The sequence below is a fragment of the Schistocerca americana genome, chromosome 2, assembly GCF_021461395.2.
Source record: "Schistocerca americana isolate TAMUIC-IGC-003095 chromosome 2, iqSchAmer2.1, whole genome shotgun sequence".
In the NCBI taxonomy this organism is placed as follows: Eukaryota; Metazoa; Arthropoda; class Insecta; order Orthoptera; family Acrididae; genus Schistocerca; species Schistocerca americana.
In genome coordinates this window covers 761,068,522-761,085,473 of record NC_060120.1, presented here as the reverse complement: position 1 = coordinate 761,085,473, position 16,952 = coordinate 761,068,522, and the positions used below count along the sequence as shown (strand labels likewise).

Here is a 16,952-nt window from a genome sequence, read left to right as displayed (position 1 = left end):
AAAAAGAGTACAGCAACAATTTTAATTTCATTTACATAAATTAGTCCGTACTGGTACCTCAAAACTGCAATGTATTGTAGGCATGAAATACATCTGCATCTGATATATAGAAACAAGCTATGCATAAGCTTAATCAATGCATGTTCTCCATACATAAATCTGTTCTCTTTTATTGTTTAATTACAAGTCCAACTTAACACTTTTATTTGTTCTGGGCCAAATATTTTGATTTATGCAACTTTCTTTCTTCTTTCTATAGAACTGCCTTTCACTATTAGTGCTTTACAAACTGTGGATCTCTCATTCCAATTTAGAATGTGAACTTTCTGATGCATGGGCCACGTGAAAGAAGAATCTCCCACAAGTACAGTCTTCTAGTTGCAGTTTCACGATAAAGAATTACAAATGAGACAAAAAAAGAAAAGTGTGATAAACCCCAGCACACTATCAATCAGCAATACAGCTGACAGAATCACTTCACTTCAAAGCATACAATAGTAACCCCTAGTATCTGTAACTGTATTTCCCTTCTTCAGCAAAAAATCTAAGCTAGGAAACGGGTTGGGTGGGTGGGGGGCTGCACATGCACTCATACCCTAGGCTGAATGACATCCACCTGTTATAAGGATGCATAGGAGGCAAAAATGTGTCCTTGCCTTTCTCATCCTACAAAGAACAGACTCCCATTGATGATGATGATGATGATGATAATGATATAATTAGAGACAGAGAATATACTCTGGCTGTGAAATCAGTCATGCACTTTTCGAAACCTTAAGCAATTTCAGGAAACCATAAAAAACTGAATCTGGGTGGGAATTTGAACCTCAATCCACTTAAAAAAGCGACTAGCATCTCAACACTGCAGCACCTTACTTTGTTCCAAACTGAATGATTCGCCCTCCTTTTCCAAATTACTCCAGTAAATTTATCTTTTTCTCCTTGAACAAGGAACACACAGTTCAGAAAGCTAGGATTATTTCTATCACCAGTACTATGTGTACCCCTACTGAAAGTAAGTAACAGCCAGCCACTGTCTCTCTTGTAATTTTAACAATGTGACTGAATTTTCTGTTTGATCAATATTACAAATTACGTAAAAGGCTTAGGTGAGCAAGATATGGTTTGTTGATATTGATTTAAACACATTTGGTTTTTTTATTTCAGTTGTTTTCTGTTTATGACACTTCCACAACCAATACGGCTGGCACACTGCTGCAGAATACTTACTCTGCACATGTGACTACCTCACTTCCAGTAAATAATATACTAGCCATGTTTAATACCAGCAGCAATAGTCACTCGGCAGCATAACAAAGCAGAAGACACTGACACCATTCACTCACATTTTCTTAATCAGGTATTATTAGATCAGATTTACTGTGCAGTTGCTCTCAGGCCATCCCTGGATACAACCCACAAATTTGATAATGTACACATGCATAATAAGTACACATAAACAGCTCATCCCAAAAATACCAAATGACATACTCCTCCTTACCCCTACAACTTCATAATAATGTGATATTAGCAACATCTGCAAGACATGTGGTGACAGTGCTTGGTAAATATCAAAAATTTTCCTAGTTCAGAAGCAATATCTGATGTTTATTGTAATAAATCAGTTTTGTTATGAACCTAAAATAGTAACTGACTTGCAATTGTTGGAGAATTCGTTTTAAATTTTTTCAGGGTACAGTACAAAATTGTATGAAGAGTATGATAGATGAAGTCACTTGATGCTCGTATGGAAAACCGATTCCATAATTTGCTGAGAGTGGTCCAAAAATCTTTTGCATACTCATCTGGGAGTTAAACTCCCATAACAAAACATAGTCAAATCCATTTACAGAGTAATCGAAGAGCTTATTCATTTGAAATTACAACAATGACAATTTTCTCAAGCTGGGTGCCACAGCCTTTAGCATTTTGAGTCTGATAACTAGGGACAGGAAAATTTTGTGAAGACGATAACGTGTAAAATAACACGAAATTGGCAGTTTTTAATGAAATATTTCAAAATTGGCAGTTTTTAATGAAATATTGTGAAATCAGAAATGTTTATGCAATACTGCAAAATATGGCATTTTTGTGTATAAAAAGGTTGTAAATCTGAGAATGGCACTTCACCAATTTTCGTAACTGCTAGTTATTGGATGCTGAAACTGCATTTTGACTTATTATTTCCTCAGTCGTGTATAATGTTAAAATGTATGTTCATTTTCCCTGTTACTATGATGTGATGTCAAACCTAATAGTGCAGTTGGCAAAGAACAGCACCAAATTGGAAAAAATAACACTGATATTGGAAAAATAATACCAAAATAAGAAAAAAACTGTAACTGGCAAAAAACAACAATTTTCTTCTTCTTTCTTCTTCTGGTGTTTAACCCTGAGGTTGGTTTGCATCAGAGTGCCATGCCTCTCTTCTTTCTGCTGTCCTCTTCATTTCCACATATGTGTTACATCCAATGTCATTCATGATCTGTTGCATGTACGATATGCTTGGTCGCCCCTGCTGATTCCTTCCCTCAATAGCTCCTTCTGCTACTGTTCCAATGATGTTGTTGTGTCTTAGGATGTGCCTCCACATGGATATGGTTCCCTGTACTCTTCTAAGCACCTTTTCATTTGTTACTTTCTCTCTCCAGCTGATCTTCATCATCCTTCTATAGCACCACATTTTCAGAGCCTCTAAACATCTTCTCTCTTCTCTTCCCACTGTCCAAGTTTCATATCCGTATAGGGCCATACTCCAAACGAAAGCTTTCATAACACATTTCCTTATTTTCAGACTGATGTTCTTGCTGGTGAGTAAGTTCCTCCTCAGAACAAATGCAATTTTGGCCTGTTGTACTCTGCTCCCAATTTCTTCCCAGCTTCTACCATCCCTTGTCATTTTGCTTCCCAGGTAGGTAAATTCCTCAATCACTTCCAGCTCCTCTCTTCCAATTCTCATTCTCAGAGGTTCATATTCTAATTCTGTACTGCATACCATCACTTAAGTCTTTTTCTTGTTTATTCTCATTCAACACTGATTGCATAAAATCCTTTCCATTGTTCTGAAGACTTCCCCTAGATCTTCTTTTGTCTCTGTGACTATAGCAATATCATCTGCATAACATAGCCTGTCTATCTTCTGCCCCTTAATTTTGATCCCCATCTCAGTAGTTTCTTGAACTTGGTCTATAGCTTCCTGGATGCAAGTATTGAATAGAAGAGGAGAAAGGATACATCCTCTTCTTACCACTTTCCTAATATTTGCTTTGTGTTCCTGGTGACAGTTCCTAATCACTGCTACCTCATTCTTACAGAAATTGAGTATCACACGGATGTCTTTATACTTCATTCCACTTTTTCTCAGCACTCTGAACATCTCTTTACCAGATAACATTATCAAATGCCTTTTCCAGGTCTACAAAGGTAATATACGTTGGTTTATTTTTCTGTAATTGCTTTTCAAAAAGGAGTCTCAATGCCAGAATCGCTTCTCTTGTTCCCAATCCCCTTTTGAAACCAAACTGATCATTCAGCATATCCTCCACCTTCTTTTCAACTCTCTTCAGAATTATTTTTATGAGAATTTTTTATGCATGTGGTATTAGGTTTGAAGTTCGGTACTGTTCACATTTTGTAGCTGCTGCCTTCTTTGGTATAGAAACAATGATGCATTTCTGGAAGTCTGTCAAGTATCTTTCCTGTGTTATAGATGGACCTAATAAGTTTGAGCAGTATCATTTCCTTGCTATCACCAGCATTCTTTATTAGTTCTGCAGGGATGTCATCAATACCCATTGTTTTGTGGTCTCGTAGTTCTTTTACAGCTTTGTCAAATTCTTCTTGAAGAATAATTTCACCAAATTCAGCAAAAAACAACAAATATAATGAAAAAATAATATCAAATTTGGCAAAAAAATCAAGTTTGGTAAAGAAACACCTAATCTGGCAAAAAAAAAGCCATAGAATTTGGCAGAAAAGGTAAAACTGAACTTGGAAAAAAAAAGGGTAACTCCAAATTTGGTAAAAAATTAAACCAAAAAGGGAAAAATACAAAACTGGAAAAAACAGTGGAATTGTAAAAACACAGAAATTGTCAAAAACATCTAAAATGGCAAAAAACATCAAAACTGGCAAAAAGCAATGAATTTGACAAAAATTACACCAAATTTAGCAAGAATTTACCAAAAATGTGAACACTGAATTTGGCAAAAACAATAACAATGTAGCTGGCAAAAAAGATAGCACAGAATAAGGAATACAAGAACACCAAATCTGGTAAAAAATAATACAGAATTTGGCAAAAAATAACACCAAATATGGCCAAAAATTACAACAAACTGGCCATAAAATAAAACGATTTTTTCCTGAGTCTACTGATAATCTTTCCACTCAGAAATGAATATGATCGGCTGTAAATTCTTTATTTCCTATATATTACTGTTACTAGTGTTGAACATCCATCTGTTTTCAAGCAAACGTCTATGATGAAACATGTAATAAAATAGAACACCTACAGCCATCCTTACGATATAATTAATTACAAGGCTACCAGTTTCAGTGCTTCAGTACACGACCTTAGGCCTTAACTGACTCTGAGGGGGTTAACTCAAATCACAGACACAATTCCATCAGAGCCCGACATCTATGAACTGGCTCTCACAGACTACCTGTAACAACGACGTTGTGTCTCCAACCATGTGTGGAGAGGCAACACCATTGATAAAGTTAATCTTCGAAAACCAGTTCATAATCTCCACATATGGTTGGAGACACAACACTGTGGTTTTACAGATAGTCTGCGAAAACCAATTCATAGATGTTGGCCACAGATGGAATCATACATGTAATTGGAGTTAACCCCGCTCAGTGTCAGTTAAGGCCTGAAGATGGTCACCAAAATTGGTAGCCATATAATAAATAACGTCGTAAGGACGGCTGTAGCTGTTCCACTTTATTACATAAGTGAACAGCCAAAGTCTCTCAAACCCCCAATCAGAAGGATGATCGTATAAAACCTCTATGATAAAGTGTTAGTAACCAAAATAAAATTACAATCCAAAATTGTAAACCAAAATAAGTTTAATTACACAAGTTTTTGTCATAAAATACCTATGGTCTAATACAGTCCATTAGTTACGACAATAACACTCTTCAATAACCGAAAACTAATCCATTAAGTTGAGGATCTCAATTCGGTGATACCTAAGACATTATCTCAAAAGCTTTTAGACACAATGTTACTGGCTCCTTTATAAGACATGTAACATATTGAACCACCACTTAAGTTTGCAACAATTGATGCCGGTACATAAATCAGCTTTTCTAATAAGTTACCTCACTGAAATACAATATTTAGTGGGCCCACTACAAATGCTGACATTTATATCACATTTTCTTGTGTTAATAAAATTCAACACAACAAACCACACAATCTCAGTTATGAAAGCCCCATGGGAATAGCATTTTTACAGAAAATACAGCAGCATACTAGGTCCTACGTGGAGTTAGTCATTAACTTGTACCAAATAATAATTATGGCTTACACAAACAGCATGTTGCTGTTAACATTGTTACTGAATGATAAAGAGCCAGGTAAAGGGAAGTAGTATTACACAAAACTACACATGCTGTTTTACATGTAAGTATATTTGGATTGTAAACTGTGTTGTTATTGGTGGTTGAAGGAAGAGCAAAAAGTAACTAAAAAATGGTATGTTATATTAAATGGATGCAGGATATACAGTGCATCATTTATGGCACACCCTGCATACCTGAGTGACATTTTAATGACAGCAGTTCCAGTGAGACGTGGTTTTGAAGCTTGAGATTTCCGAGCCTCGAAATCCTTCTCATATTTTAAGAAGCCTTTGCGGCCCACTCTTGAAGTAGGTTTTCTTCTACATTGATGCAGAGAGTACGTAATATACTATGTAATTAGTATCCTGAGATAATTCTTAAAACATAAATTCTCTGGTTACAGAGAACTGGACATCACGCTAACGAGCAATACCCATAATTTTGGCAATAAAAACTACAAAACTGACAGAAAAACAATGAAGTTTGAAGACATGGAATAATTACTGATTAATATCCAACTCCTTGTGAGACTAGGTACAAACTGTAGCATTTCAAAAATAAGAAAACAATAAGTGTATCTTCATATGTGTAGGTGAGCACAGAAGATTAATACACAAAACATCACAACAGTTAATAAACACTATTAAAACTCTACAACAAATTGAAATGTGACTACTTTCACTCCTATTCCCTAATTTCTGTAATAAAATTTGCTGAGCAAATAAACACAATAATATCAAACATAGTAAATTTAGTTGTAGCTTTCATGCAGCAAATGAAAGCTGTACTAGGAGTTATATTTTCAACAACAGATAAATCAGATGTACCACTAAAAAGAAGTGAGATGAATCTGCTGTAAGGAATTAAAAACTTCAAATTCAAGAATAGTTTTTTTAATTACCTATTTATTCAAGAATCTAACATTTCACAAAACAAATTTTATAAAAACACTGAACCAACAAATTATACAGATTAAATAATTGATAATGCAGTAAGAACCGCAACTACCTTCGCACCTGTTTCAGAAGATTAAAAGTATAGAAGTTGAAAATTTGTTTGAGAATAATGGCCATGTCCAATGCATACTATAACAGTAAATAAATAACAACAAAATTCACACACTGTGAAGTCACCATAGCAATGATAATAATAGTGATCCATTTCCACAAGGGACCGATGGCTGTAGCAGTCTGGTCCCTTTAATCCCACAAATCAACCAACCATTTTCACGAGCTAAAAAACAAGCCACAATATAGAAGCTACATAAGAACTGCCTGTATGCTTCTATATCAGTCCTGAATGCTCTAAAACTGACACTAAGAGCATAAAATGTAATTTGGCATATAATATGATAGTAGTAGCATCTACAAAGACACTTTTCACAACTGAGAAGTACTTCTTCATATGACAAAAGATGATTTTATCTGAATCATTGCAACAGGCAAATTAGAGTACTTATTTTTTATGGTGCATCTACACAGAACGCTCCCAATTAACACCAAAGGGAAAAAATAACATTTAAGATCCTGCTGACATGAACATCATTACACATTAAGAACTAGCTCAGGTGGATGACAGGCTATGATATTTCAATGAATCTATTTCACCGTAAGTGGTGAATAAGCAATGAGCAGGCAGAGATTCAAGCCTCCCAAGTCCAAAGTCTCCCACCTTACACCATTCCTCACTTCCTAGAAACAATATTCTAACATATGATTTACATACTATACAATTCATACAGTTCATTCACCATATTTTGAATGGTCATTCAATGTTATTTAGCCAAAATCACTGACACTGATGATTTTCTGCTTCCAAATTCTCCATTCTGGCTGCAGCCCTTCAACACTTCCTTTGGCAACTTAAACCACGTACCCAAGCACCATCATCCATGGATTAACTCTGTTCTCTCCATGAAATATTCCTGCACTGTGATTCCTACTGGCCCTTTTCCAGACTGAAATGTCCTGCAACTACCTGTACCTTGTCACTTCAAAAAGTTGTCTATCAATATCAAGCTCATACTCCTGCCCTGGAATATCATTTCCCATCATGATAGTACCAGCTTTTATCAAACAAGTCCATCAATCTCTCACAGCTGCCAAAACCTGCCTTACTGACACCAGAGCCAACACTGAAGCCTGTCAAGCTGAGTTTGTATTTCCGACCAACCATAATTCCCCTCATACCCACCTAACTACCTCCCGATAACCTTACAAGAATTTCTAACTTTACGCTCCAACCACGGATCCCTCCCAAATGTCATTAACCACTTAGCTGCAGAAAGCACTACCATTCATCATCTCTAGACCTATAATTACACTATGGAAACCATCTTATGATTTGTGGCAGAGAATACTTCTAGTACCACTATCATATCACTCAATTCATCATTCCATTCGTGAACAGTGTATCAGAGGAAAGACTGTTCATTGGCATCCATATGAGGACAAATGTGGGAAGAAATAATATGTTGTGGCTCATTTCATTTAAAATCACCCAAAATAAAGAAATCTTATCGCCCTCATATCACACATGTTTGTGAAAAATTGGTGTAAGAAAGTACATAATGAAAGAAGGATAAACTAATTTTTCTACTTCTTTTTGATCAATCAGGAGGACATTTTGAATTGTGGAATATTTTCACCAACTGGCATTGGTGGAAAAGGCATGTTAAAAGTTTGTAACAACTGTAAACTTCTTTATTTATGAATCAATTTTATTCATTTCGGTGCTATCTGAAAGACAAAAGGCTCAACTATGATATAAATTTATTAAAATGCTGGAGTTATGGATATAAATATTTACAAATTTGTAACGAAAGCATTCTATATTTTATTTTTAATTTTTTTTTCAGAATTTTTTTTCTACCAAAATCACACGTTTCACTGTCTTAATTTTTGTTTCACATACTGCCTATTATCATACTTTTCAATATAACAAATCGGAAGGGTATTAGTTCTGTTTAGTGATTTAAAACTGAAAGAATATAAATAAAAATATATTCATTTGAGTTTGGGACTCTTAGCTAATATACAACACTGATCTTCAATACACGTAAAATATAAACATAACATTCTAAGAAGCGTTCATTCTTTTCAGCAAGTTATCAATAGAGAATATTGTGTGTGATCTGAAAATATACAAGCAACCTGTGCTCATGCTTGCGCTAGTAGTAGGTAAAGTCATTACAATGTTTTCATAAGGGATCTACTAAACATCAGGATGAAGTGGCCATGAATAAACTGAGGAAAGTCCACTTGGTTTCATGAATTTGACCTTTGCATCTCTAATTTCCTCACTTGTCTCCAGAATTTTTCAAGCTACCACAAGCTGTGACTGGTTATCACAGATAGCTCCAATGGACATTTCTTCTTTAAGAGTGATAGAAACTGTGTTTTGAAGCCCAAGATGAACTTGTATGAATTTAGTAGATGATGAAAAACACTATCAGTAACTTGCTTTATTTCGGTGGTTTGAAAAAACGAAGGAATCTTGTTCCAGGAATGGGACAAACATCTCAACCATTTTTGTAACATGTTTGTGAATTTCATTATCTCCTCTGTCATAACACAAAATGTTTGTATTTCTAGAACATGATTTTTGGCAAATGTATAAAGATCTTTTGAATTTAAAATTTGATTTTCATACAGTTGCTGTAGACTTGCTCGTTGCTAAATGTTTAATAGTACCACCAACACCATCACATGCATTTTTGCCATGACTGGATGCAAAAAAATTCCACTCTGCAGTTACCCTATGATCTTGTTTGTGATGGTTCAAATTTAAAAATTTCTTAAACTTTTTATATTGCGCACAGTTGCCATCACTGAAGTAAATAACATGGATGAGTGATATTTGTTCTAGTATATTGGTGAGAGGAGTTTTCAGGAAAATGCAGATTCTGTTTGATCATACTGCACACGATCACTTATACAAGACACCAACAATTACTTAATGTGATCCTCTATTTTATACTACACAACACAAGGATGAAGAGTGACTTGAATGTTCTGCCAGTGAAATGCTTGTGCAACATCCTGAAGGTAACGTGGATAGGTTTCTGCAAAATCCACTACAATGATGCATAAAATACCAGGTATTGTTTCCTAGCTTTATTTTAAGCAGGGACGGAGACTTTGATATGTAATGATGCTGTGCCAACTTCTGAAGTTTTCACATGAGATACTCAACAAACTTATTGATTTCATTAACATGTCAAATGTAGGTCGATCAGTTAGGATCCATTGCTTGAAAATAACATTTTCAGAATATTGTAAGGAATCCAGCTCCAGTAAAAAGTTACACAATCCTTGCATTGTTCAGGACACTGAGAACAGCAATGCAGTATTTACTCCTCATTCTGCAGATTGCAAACGTGTTTCTTTAAAAGTTCAGTGTATGGTTCTTTTACAAGTGCAGCATGCATCAACAGTTTTACATTCTGGTAGTAAATGCATACACATATGCAGGGGCGCCAACTTATAACAAATATTTGGGGGGGGGGGGGGGGGGGCAAGTCTTACCCCGGGAAATTTTTTAAATTTTAGATGAGAAATAGTTAGTTTTAAGGTTTTTTTTAAGCATTTTAGTCATGTGATCAACATTAGAACCCCGAAAACTAGACTCTCGATAAATCGACACGCCGAGAAGCTCGACAAGCCTGACACATTTTTTGGCTTTGAAAAAAGAAACAAAACAAATGTGCACAGTATTTTTGTAAAAAGGTAATTTAATTTACAGTAATAATCATGCTTATAGACTATTACAGAGCAGTGAATATATAGCACTGAAAAGACTGAAATTATATTTAAATAAATCCTAAACTATCATTAAAAGAATAAAAAATAAAATATTGTTGTCGCACAGTAATAGTACTTTGATTAATAAGTGAAATAGTTAATTTAAGCTTACTTTGAATAAGGCTCAGGGTTCATTAAATAAAAACAATATCTCAAAGTTAATGCTTTAATACAGTTAATAAAGTTAACACAGTATATCTAATACTTTCAGTCAAAAAGTATGTAAATAGCGGGTTTTAATTGGGTCTTATACCCTAAAAATATTTAAGAATTTGAAAATAACTAATATAGTACTATAGTAATACAGTACTAAACTAGTACTAGTAGTTCGAAACTGAAAATTTAACATTATGTATGTATTTAATTCTCTATTTTATAAAGATTTTTAATATTGCTCTGAATGCCATTATTAGGGCTAGAGTGGGTTTAGAAAGGTGCAAACGTCGACTGTCTGACTGGATTACTAAATGTGAAATCGTTGATGACTGGTCGGATATCCACTTCATCCAAAACATCTCGGTGGACATGAAGAACAGCCAAGTTGTCCAATTACTTCTGTCCCATTGTTGATCGGAGATATGACTTCACATGTCTAAGGGCGCTAAATGACCGTTCTGCTGTTGCTGTTGTGATTGGAACTACTTGAAGAAGCTTAATGCACTTCACTACTTCACATAACATTTCTCCAACTGCAGGCTCTTGTGTATTGTACTTTCTTACATCACTCACATCTTTTAAGACCAGTTGTTTTTTATTAGCAATATCAGCTAACATATTCAAGTGTAAGTGCAGCCTCTCAATGTCTAGGTCATTTTTGAAAAACTCAGTTGATTTTTCCAAATTTGTTTCACCTCTATTTACTAAAAGCAAGCACTCTTGTTCAACTGCAATGACCTGTGTGAGTCCAGTTGAAGCAAACCCCTCAGTAACGCAAGAGTGCACCATTTCATAAACTTCAATGTAAATAGCTTTGTAGTATTCCTTTGGGGTTTTGAAAGTGTGCGGTGAGCTGGCATCGTTGTTTCCATACATCATTGGTATACTTTGATTCCAGGAAGCGAAGGATCGTCAAATTGTGAAGGTTTTTCTTTTAAACACAACTCCCAAAAGTATTCAAAACTGTCATGCCTTCCATTCAATATACAAATCAAGCCCTCATATATCTTTTCCAGATCAGTAGCACAGATGAGGGCATTGAATTTTTTCATTGACATCCTTTACTCGGTTCACTGCATGGCAATAATACGTAAAAAGAAAGAAGTCTCGAATTATAACATTGACTCAAGGTAGCCTGCACATTTGTAACCTGCCTCTGTTTTGTCCTCTGAAGAAAATGTTTCAAAAACCTCTAGAAGTTCTTCAAAGTATTTCAATATTCTCAAGATACTAGAAGCTTGCATTGTCCATCAATTCGGGCAAAGGGGTGGTAGACCAGCTTGGTCGTTGGCGCTCTCACAGCGTATGATTCTGAAAAGTCCCATCCTTTTGTTGGACTTCCTTACGGTGTTTATTAAGTCTTTGGCTAAAGCCGTAATATCCCTCATAGACGTAACATGGAGGAGACTGTCTACAACTGCCAAGTCTAAACTGCGGGCAGTGCAGTGCACATGTTGTGCTTTTGGTTGTATATCCAACACTAACCTTTTTAGTCCTTTGAACTTACCACTCATATTCGAGGCACCATCATAGCACTGTCCTCTTAAGTTATCCATTGACAAATGAAGACAATTAAGCCAATAAAGTCTTCATTGATGATTACGGAATCATCGACAGTACAAATACAAAATGACACTTGTTCGTGAATTGATGAATCACTTGTTTTGTCAACCATAATAGAAAAATGTTCAGTCTTCTTTACTGAAGCCAATACCTTCTTCAACACAAACTTTCCTAGTAGATCAATAATCTCGTTTTGAATATCATGGGGTATCCACTTATACCCTGAATGCCCTAACCAATCTTTAAACTCCAGGTATGGAGTTCTAACAATTGAAAAAAAATTTGAGTTTACATCTTTGTGCCCTCTAATTGCTAGTCTTTGTCGGCATAGAAATTGCACAGTAGTAAAAATTGTCTCAAGAGCTAAACGGCCTTTCTTCAATTCACTATCTAACTGTTCATTCAATTGGGAGGCCACACTTCAGTTAGTGATAGAATTTAGTTTCAGAACACCTTCTTTATGCATAAACTTCTTTTCATGAAGATGGGATTTTTCCGAAGCCTTTTTGCAGTTAGAAAACCCTACGGAAGTAAATGCACCTTCTTTTCTTGAAGAAAATTGTATTAGATTTTTAGCATCTGCCTCTTTTCAGGTTTTGCAAAAAACTTTTTCGGTAGATGTTTCATATTCTAGCTATGTATATTTGATCAACCAAGGCTTCTGAAATGGTCTTCCCCTACCGGATTGCCCAGGTTTTGGCTGTGAACGTTTCTCGCCTGAAGACGACAAAGCAATTGATGACACAATAATTTTTGCTGGTTAACTTGCAGTATCGTCAACTTTCAAGCGCGCCTTTTTGGTAACAAATTTATTCATTTCAAACATAATTCACAATAGACTAAGAAACTAAAGAAAATGAATAAAATATAGTCATATAAAATAGTCCACTAGACACTAAAGTCGGAACACTAAACATGTCTGCAGTATGCACTAAACGAAACTATCCACACTGAATGACTGCGACAGCAGGGTGGGATTTATATAGCCGCAGCATCGTCATGTCTCAAAGTGTCAAGGCGACACATGGCGGAGGGTTCCATGGCGGAGGGTTCCAGATGCTTCTGCTCCACTCCTTTTGAAGTCGCTGTGGCTGCAGCCCTCGTCAACCAGCACCAGACTTCACCCGAAGGTTTGCGCAATGGGACAAATTCAAAGTGTGTCCGTAACACCATAACACTATAATGATTCACACCTGCTTACTACCAAAATATTTATTTGTTTAACTCATTACTGAATGTATTTTAAAAGGTAACTATCACCAACCAAGGAAAATAAAAAAAACCAACATAATTTTGTGATTTTAACAAAGTATAATATAACAAATAATTTTCTTGAATTATTGGGGGGGGGGGGGGGCGCCTTGACACCCCCCCCCCCCCACCCACCCAAATGAATTTTTAAGTGAGCTTGGGCCCCCTCAGGCCCCATGGAGTTGGCGCCTGTGCACATATGTTATGCATTCCACAACTACTTACAGTAAACATTCTTTTGGATGAATTTCACAAAACTTTGTAAAATCAATTTTATCAGAAGGTTATTTTTCTTTGAAAGCTAAGAACGTATCTTTCAGATTATTCAAAATGTGTCTTTTCGTCTCATACACTCTCTTTTGCCAATTTCTGAAGGGACAGACGGACAGTCTCTTTTGTTGTTGTTGTTGTTGTGGTCTTCAGTCCAGAGCAGCTCTCCATGCTACTCTATCCTGTGCAAGCTTCTTCATCTCCCAGTACCTACTGAAACCTACATCCTTCTGAATCTGTTTAGTGTATTCATCTCTTGGTCTCCCCCCTACGATTTTTACCCTCCACACTGCCCTCCAATACTAAATTGGTGATCCCTTGATGCCTCAGAATATGTCATACCAACCGATCCCTTCTTCTAGTCAAGTTGTGCCACAAATTTCCCTTCTCCCCAATTCTATTCAATACCTCCTCTAGCAGAAATTTGACTTATCATAGTCACAGTAAAAAGTCTAGACATGGGTTTCCACATCCTTAACTATCCTATTTCTCACTTTATAGCTTCCTTTTGACAAAAATACTGTCTTCTTATACTAATATCCTTGATTTCTTTACCACATACTCTGCAGGTTAAAAAACATTTGGATGTTTTTCATTAAACCATGAAGTTGGTGGTACATTCAGTATTTGCAGTTTTTCTTTAACAGAACTTCTGCTAAATTTCTTTTGAAGTTTATGCATTGAACTACTACAATCTGTGGATTCAGGACTCCCATTCTTCAGGGACATTTTCTACTGGAACATGTGGCACTTATGATGCCGTTTGCTGGAATTTTAATGCTCAGACACAAAACTTGGATTGGATGTACTTTGGATGCTTGTCTTGTGTTCTTTTTGGGAAGCTTAAATGGTGAAATTTCTTAAATGGTGAAATTTCAAGTAATTCACAAGTTTCATTAAGTTTTTCAAGAGCTGTAGATGGATCTGGAGTATATTCTAGATCTTCAACTTCAAATTCAACTATTCCTAGCAAGCTATGTAATGTAGGAGATAAAATGGCCTTACAGTGGATTACATAAACCTTAGTGGCTGGGATAAGTCCAAGACTTTCATATTTCCTTGTCATGGTTAGAGAAACAATTTTCAAAGATTTCTTAACAGTCTTTTTACCATGCTTCTCAGAAGGGTCACAGCAAATTCTTTGTCTGTCTTCAAATGTTTCCAAACAGAGTCTCTGATTAGAAGAACAAACACTGTGAATATTTTCAAATGTACTTCTTAGCTTCAGTAATACAATATCGGCTTGATTCTAACCTGACATGTCTATTAACCCTTAACTGGTATCCAGATGTGTCGGTTATGTGAAATATATGTATCTGAAATGCAAACAAAAAATTCCAAATATTCCTTTTTATTTTGCATTTCAAATACCTTTTCTTTCTTCAAAAGACATTTTCTACTTTATTTGAAATAACTGACATACAGATATTTTGTATTTCTAAAATGCCAAATGCTTCTCTTGAACTTTCTTTTTCTCATACTTCATAGTTCTTATTTATTTAATGAGCCATTTGTGAAAACAAAAGTAGTTCCATGATGGGTACAGACACCACAATAAATGCCAATGTCATGTCATGTGATCAAGACTGCAATTATTAGAAAAGGCAGCACGATTTGAGTACACATTACGTCTTTACCATTGTTGATTGTTTAATGTAAAACGTACCAAAATCATCTGATAATTCCAACGAAATTGAATGAAGGAGGATGCGAGCACACACGCATTACATTTAATAGTTTCAAGAGATATGTACAAGGTCAGACGTCACTGTAGTTCATATAATATAGTTTATGAAGGAGCCATATCAAAATGTCAACAATTTGGAATCTGTGTTGAAGTTCTCCTAAAGCTTGTGAAATCTATTTAGAATAAACTGGAAAATCACCTACTAATTCAAGTCCAACACAATGGATTTCATACTGTAATTCTATTTAAGATCCACTCACAGTCAAAAATACTTAAAATGACATTTTAAGAAAACTCATATTAGTACCTTTTAAAGAAATTGGAATACAATTTTTAAATAACTACATAAACTGTTCATAACCTATTGCTGAGAGCATCAGAAGTTTAGGAGGGAACAAAGACACCTACGATGGACATCTTCACCCAGAACTATTGGTGTGCCAATAAAAGTTATTAGAAAGTCTAAATAGGCATTTAGAGAGATTCTATAAATTAGAGGAACCACAAGCAAAGGACGGCATATCAGTATCCAGATCTTATCTTTTTTTCAAACTGAAATGGGTACTGAAGGTTAGCAGAGAATACATTAAAGAACTGCTGGTTTCAGAAGTGTGGAGATGAAACAAAAAGAAGAAAAAGAAGAAGATGCAAAGAACTTGCAACATTCTGATAAAAACAGGGAAAGTTGATTCTTACTATATGTTTGTTGAGGGCTCCAATTCTGTAGCCAATGATAGTGGCAACACTACTGTAGGTCTGGACACACTACAAATATTCAAAAGATAATGACAATAGTTTACATTCCTTGAACAGATATCCAACTGTAAGAAAATGTTTACTTAAATATAATACTTGTTGACCAAGTTCATTTCTGTTGAATGACTATTTTCTGTTGAGGGAATAATAATAAGGCCACATAGGTGGAACATGAAAGATGAAATATTTGAACAATTACTGGAGTTAAAAGTCAGCAAAACAAATAGCATGTACAATGTTCACTAACTAGAGGTATTTTTCTTGAATAAAGATATGTTAAAAACATGTATTCTGGATTTAAATACTTTTATTTAAAACCATTTTTATTTACATTTGAAATAGAAAAAGGAATCAAGTACTTGTATTTTGATTTTAAATACTTTTATTAAACTATTTTGCACATCTCTGCTGGTATCATAAATTTGTGAGACGTTTGTCGAACTTCCTGCTGGTTACCTGTGTGATTATTTTTTGTTGGACATTTTTATCAGCAGTTCATGTTCATCGTGATAATTGTGGTGTAATACTTATAGTTATTACTGACAGTGTATTATAATTATTTTGCACAATTTGGGGCCTCTTCCAGTTCCATCTCACCATTTAAAACAGCCAGAACACACTTGTCTAAAATGCACTTGGAAGAAATGATGAATGACGTTTTGGACAGCAGTGATATTGATGCACATTCCGAGATAGCAAGTCATGATGACACTTATTCAAAACAGAAGTGGATGATGATGATGATGACTATTACTATGATGGATCCTAGGAAATACAAACAAATGAAAATGATCCAAGTAGAAAACAAACATATCAACGTGATTCTTACTTTTGTGTTTCAAAGGGAGAAAGAGGCAACCACAATCTAATGGCAGAACAAGACAACATAA

The 16,952-nt window shown here is 35.3% G+C and overlaps 1 protein-coding gene across 11 annotated transcripts in view; it reads right to left on the bottom strand.

The window, feature by feature from the left end:
- Window positions 1-16,952, bottom strand: part of LOC124595060 (mitogen-activated protein kinase kinase kinase kinase 5) — a 307,956-nt gene that overhangs the window by 154,655 nt on the left and 136,349 nt on the right. For 6 of the 11 annotated variants that reach the window (XM_047133627.1, XM_047133632.1, XM_047133629.1 and 3 more), the window contains exon 12: window positions 5,772-5,897. The exons of the other annotated variants lie outside the window; for them this stretch is intronic. In XM_047133627.1, the coding sequence (XP_046989583.1) occupies window positions 5,772-5,897 (126 nt within the window). The remainder of the gene's footprint in view (window positions 1-5,771; window positions 5,898-16,952) is intronic. 11 annotated transcript variants of the gene reach the window in all.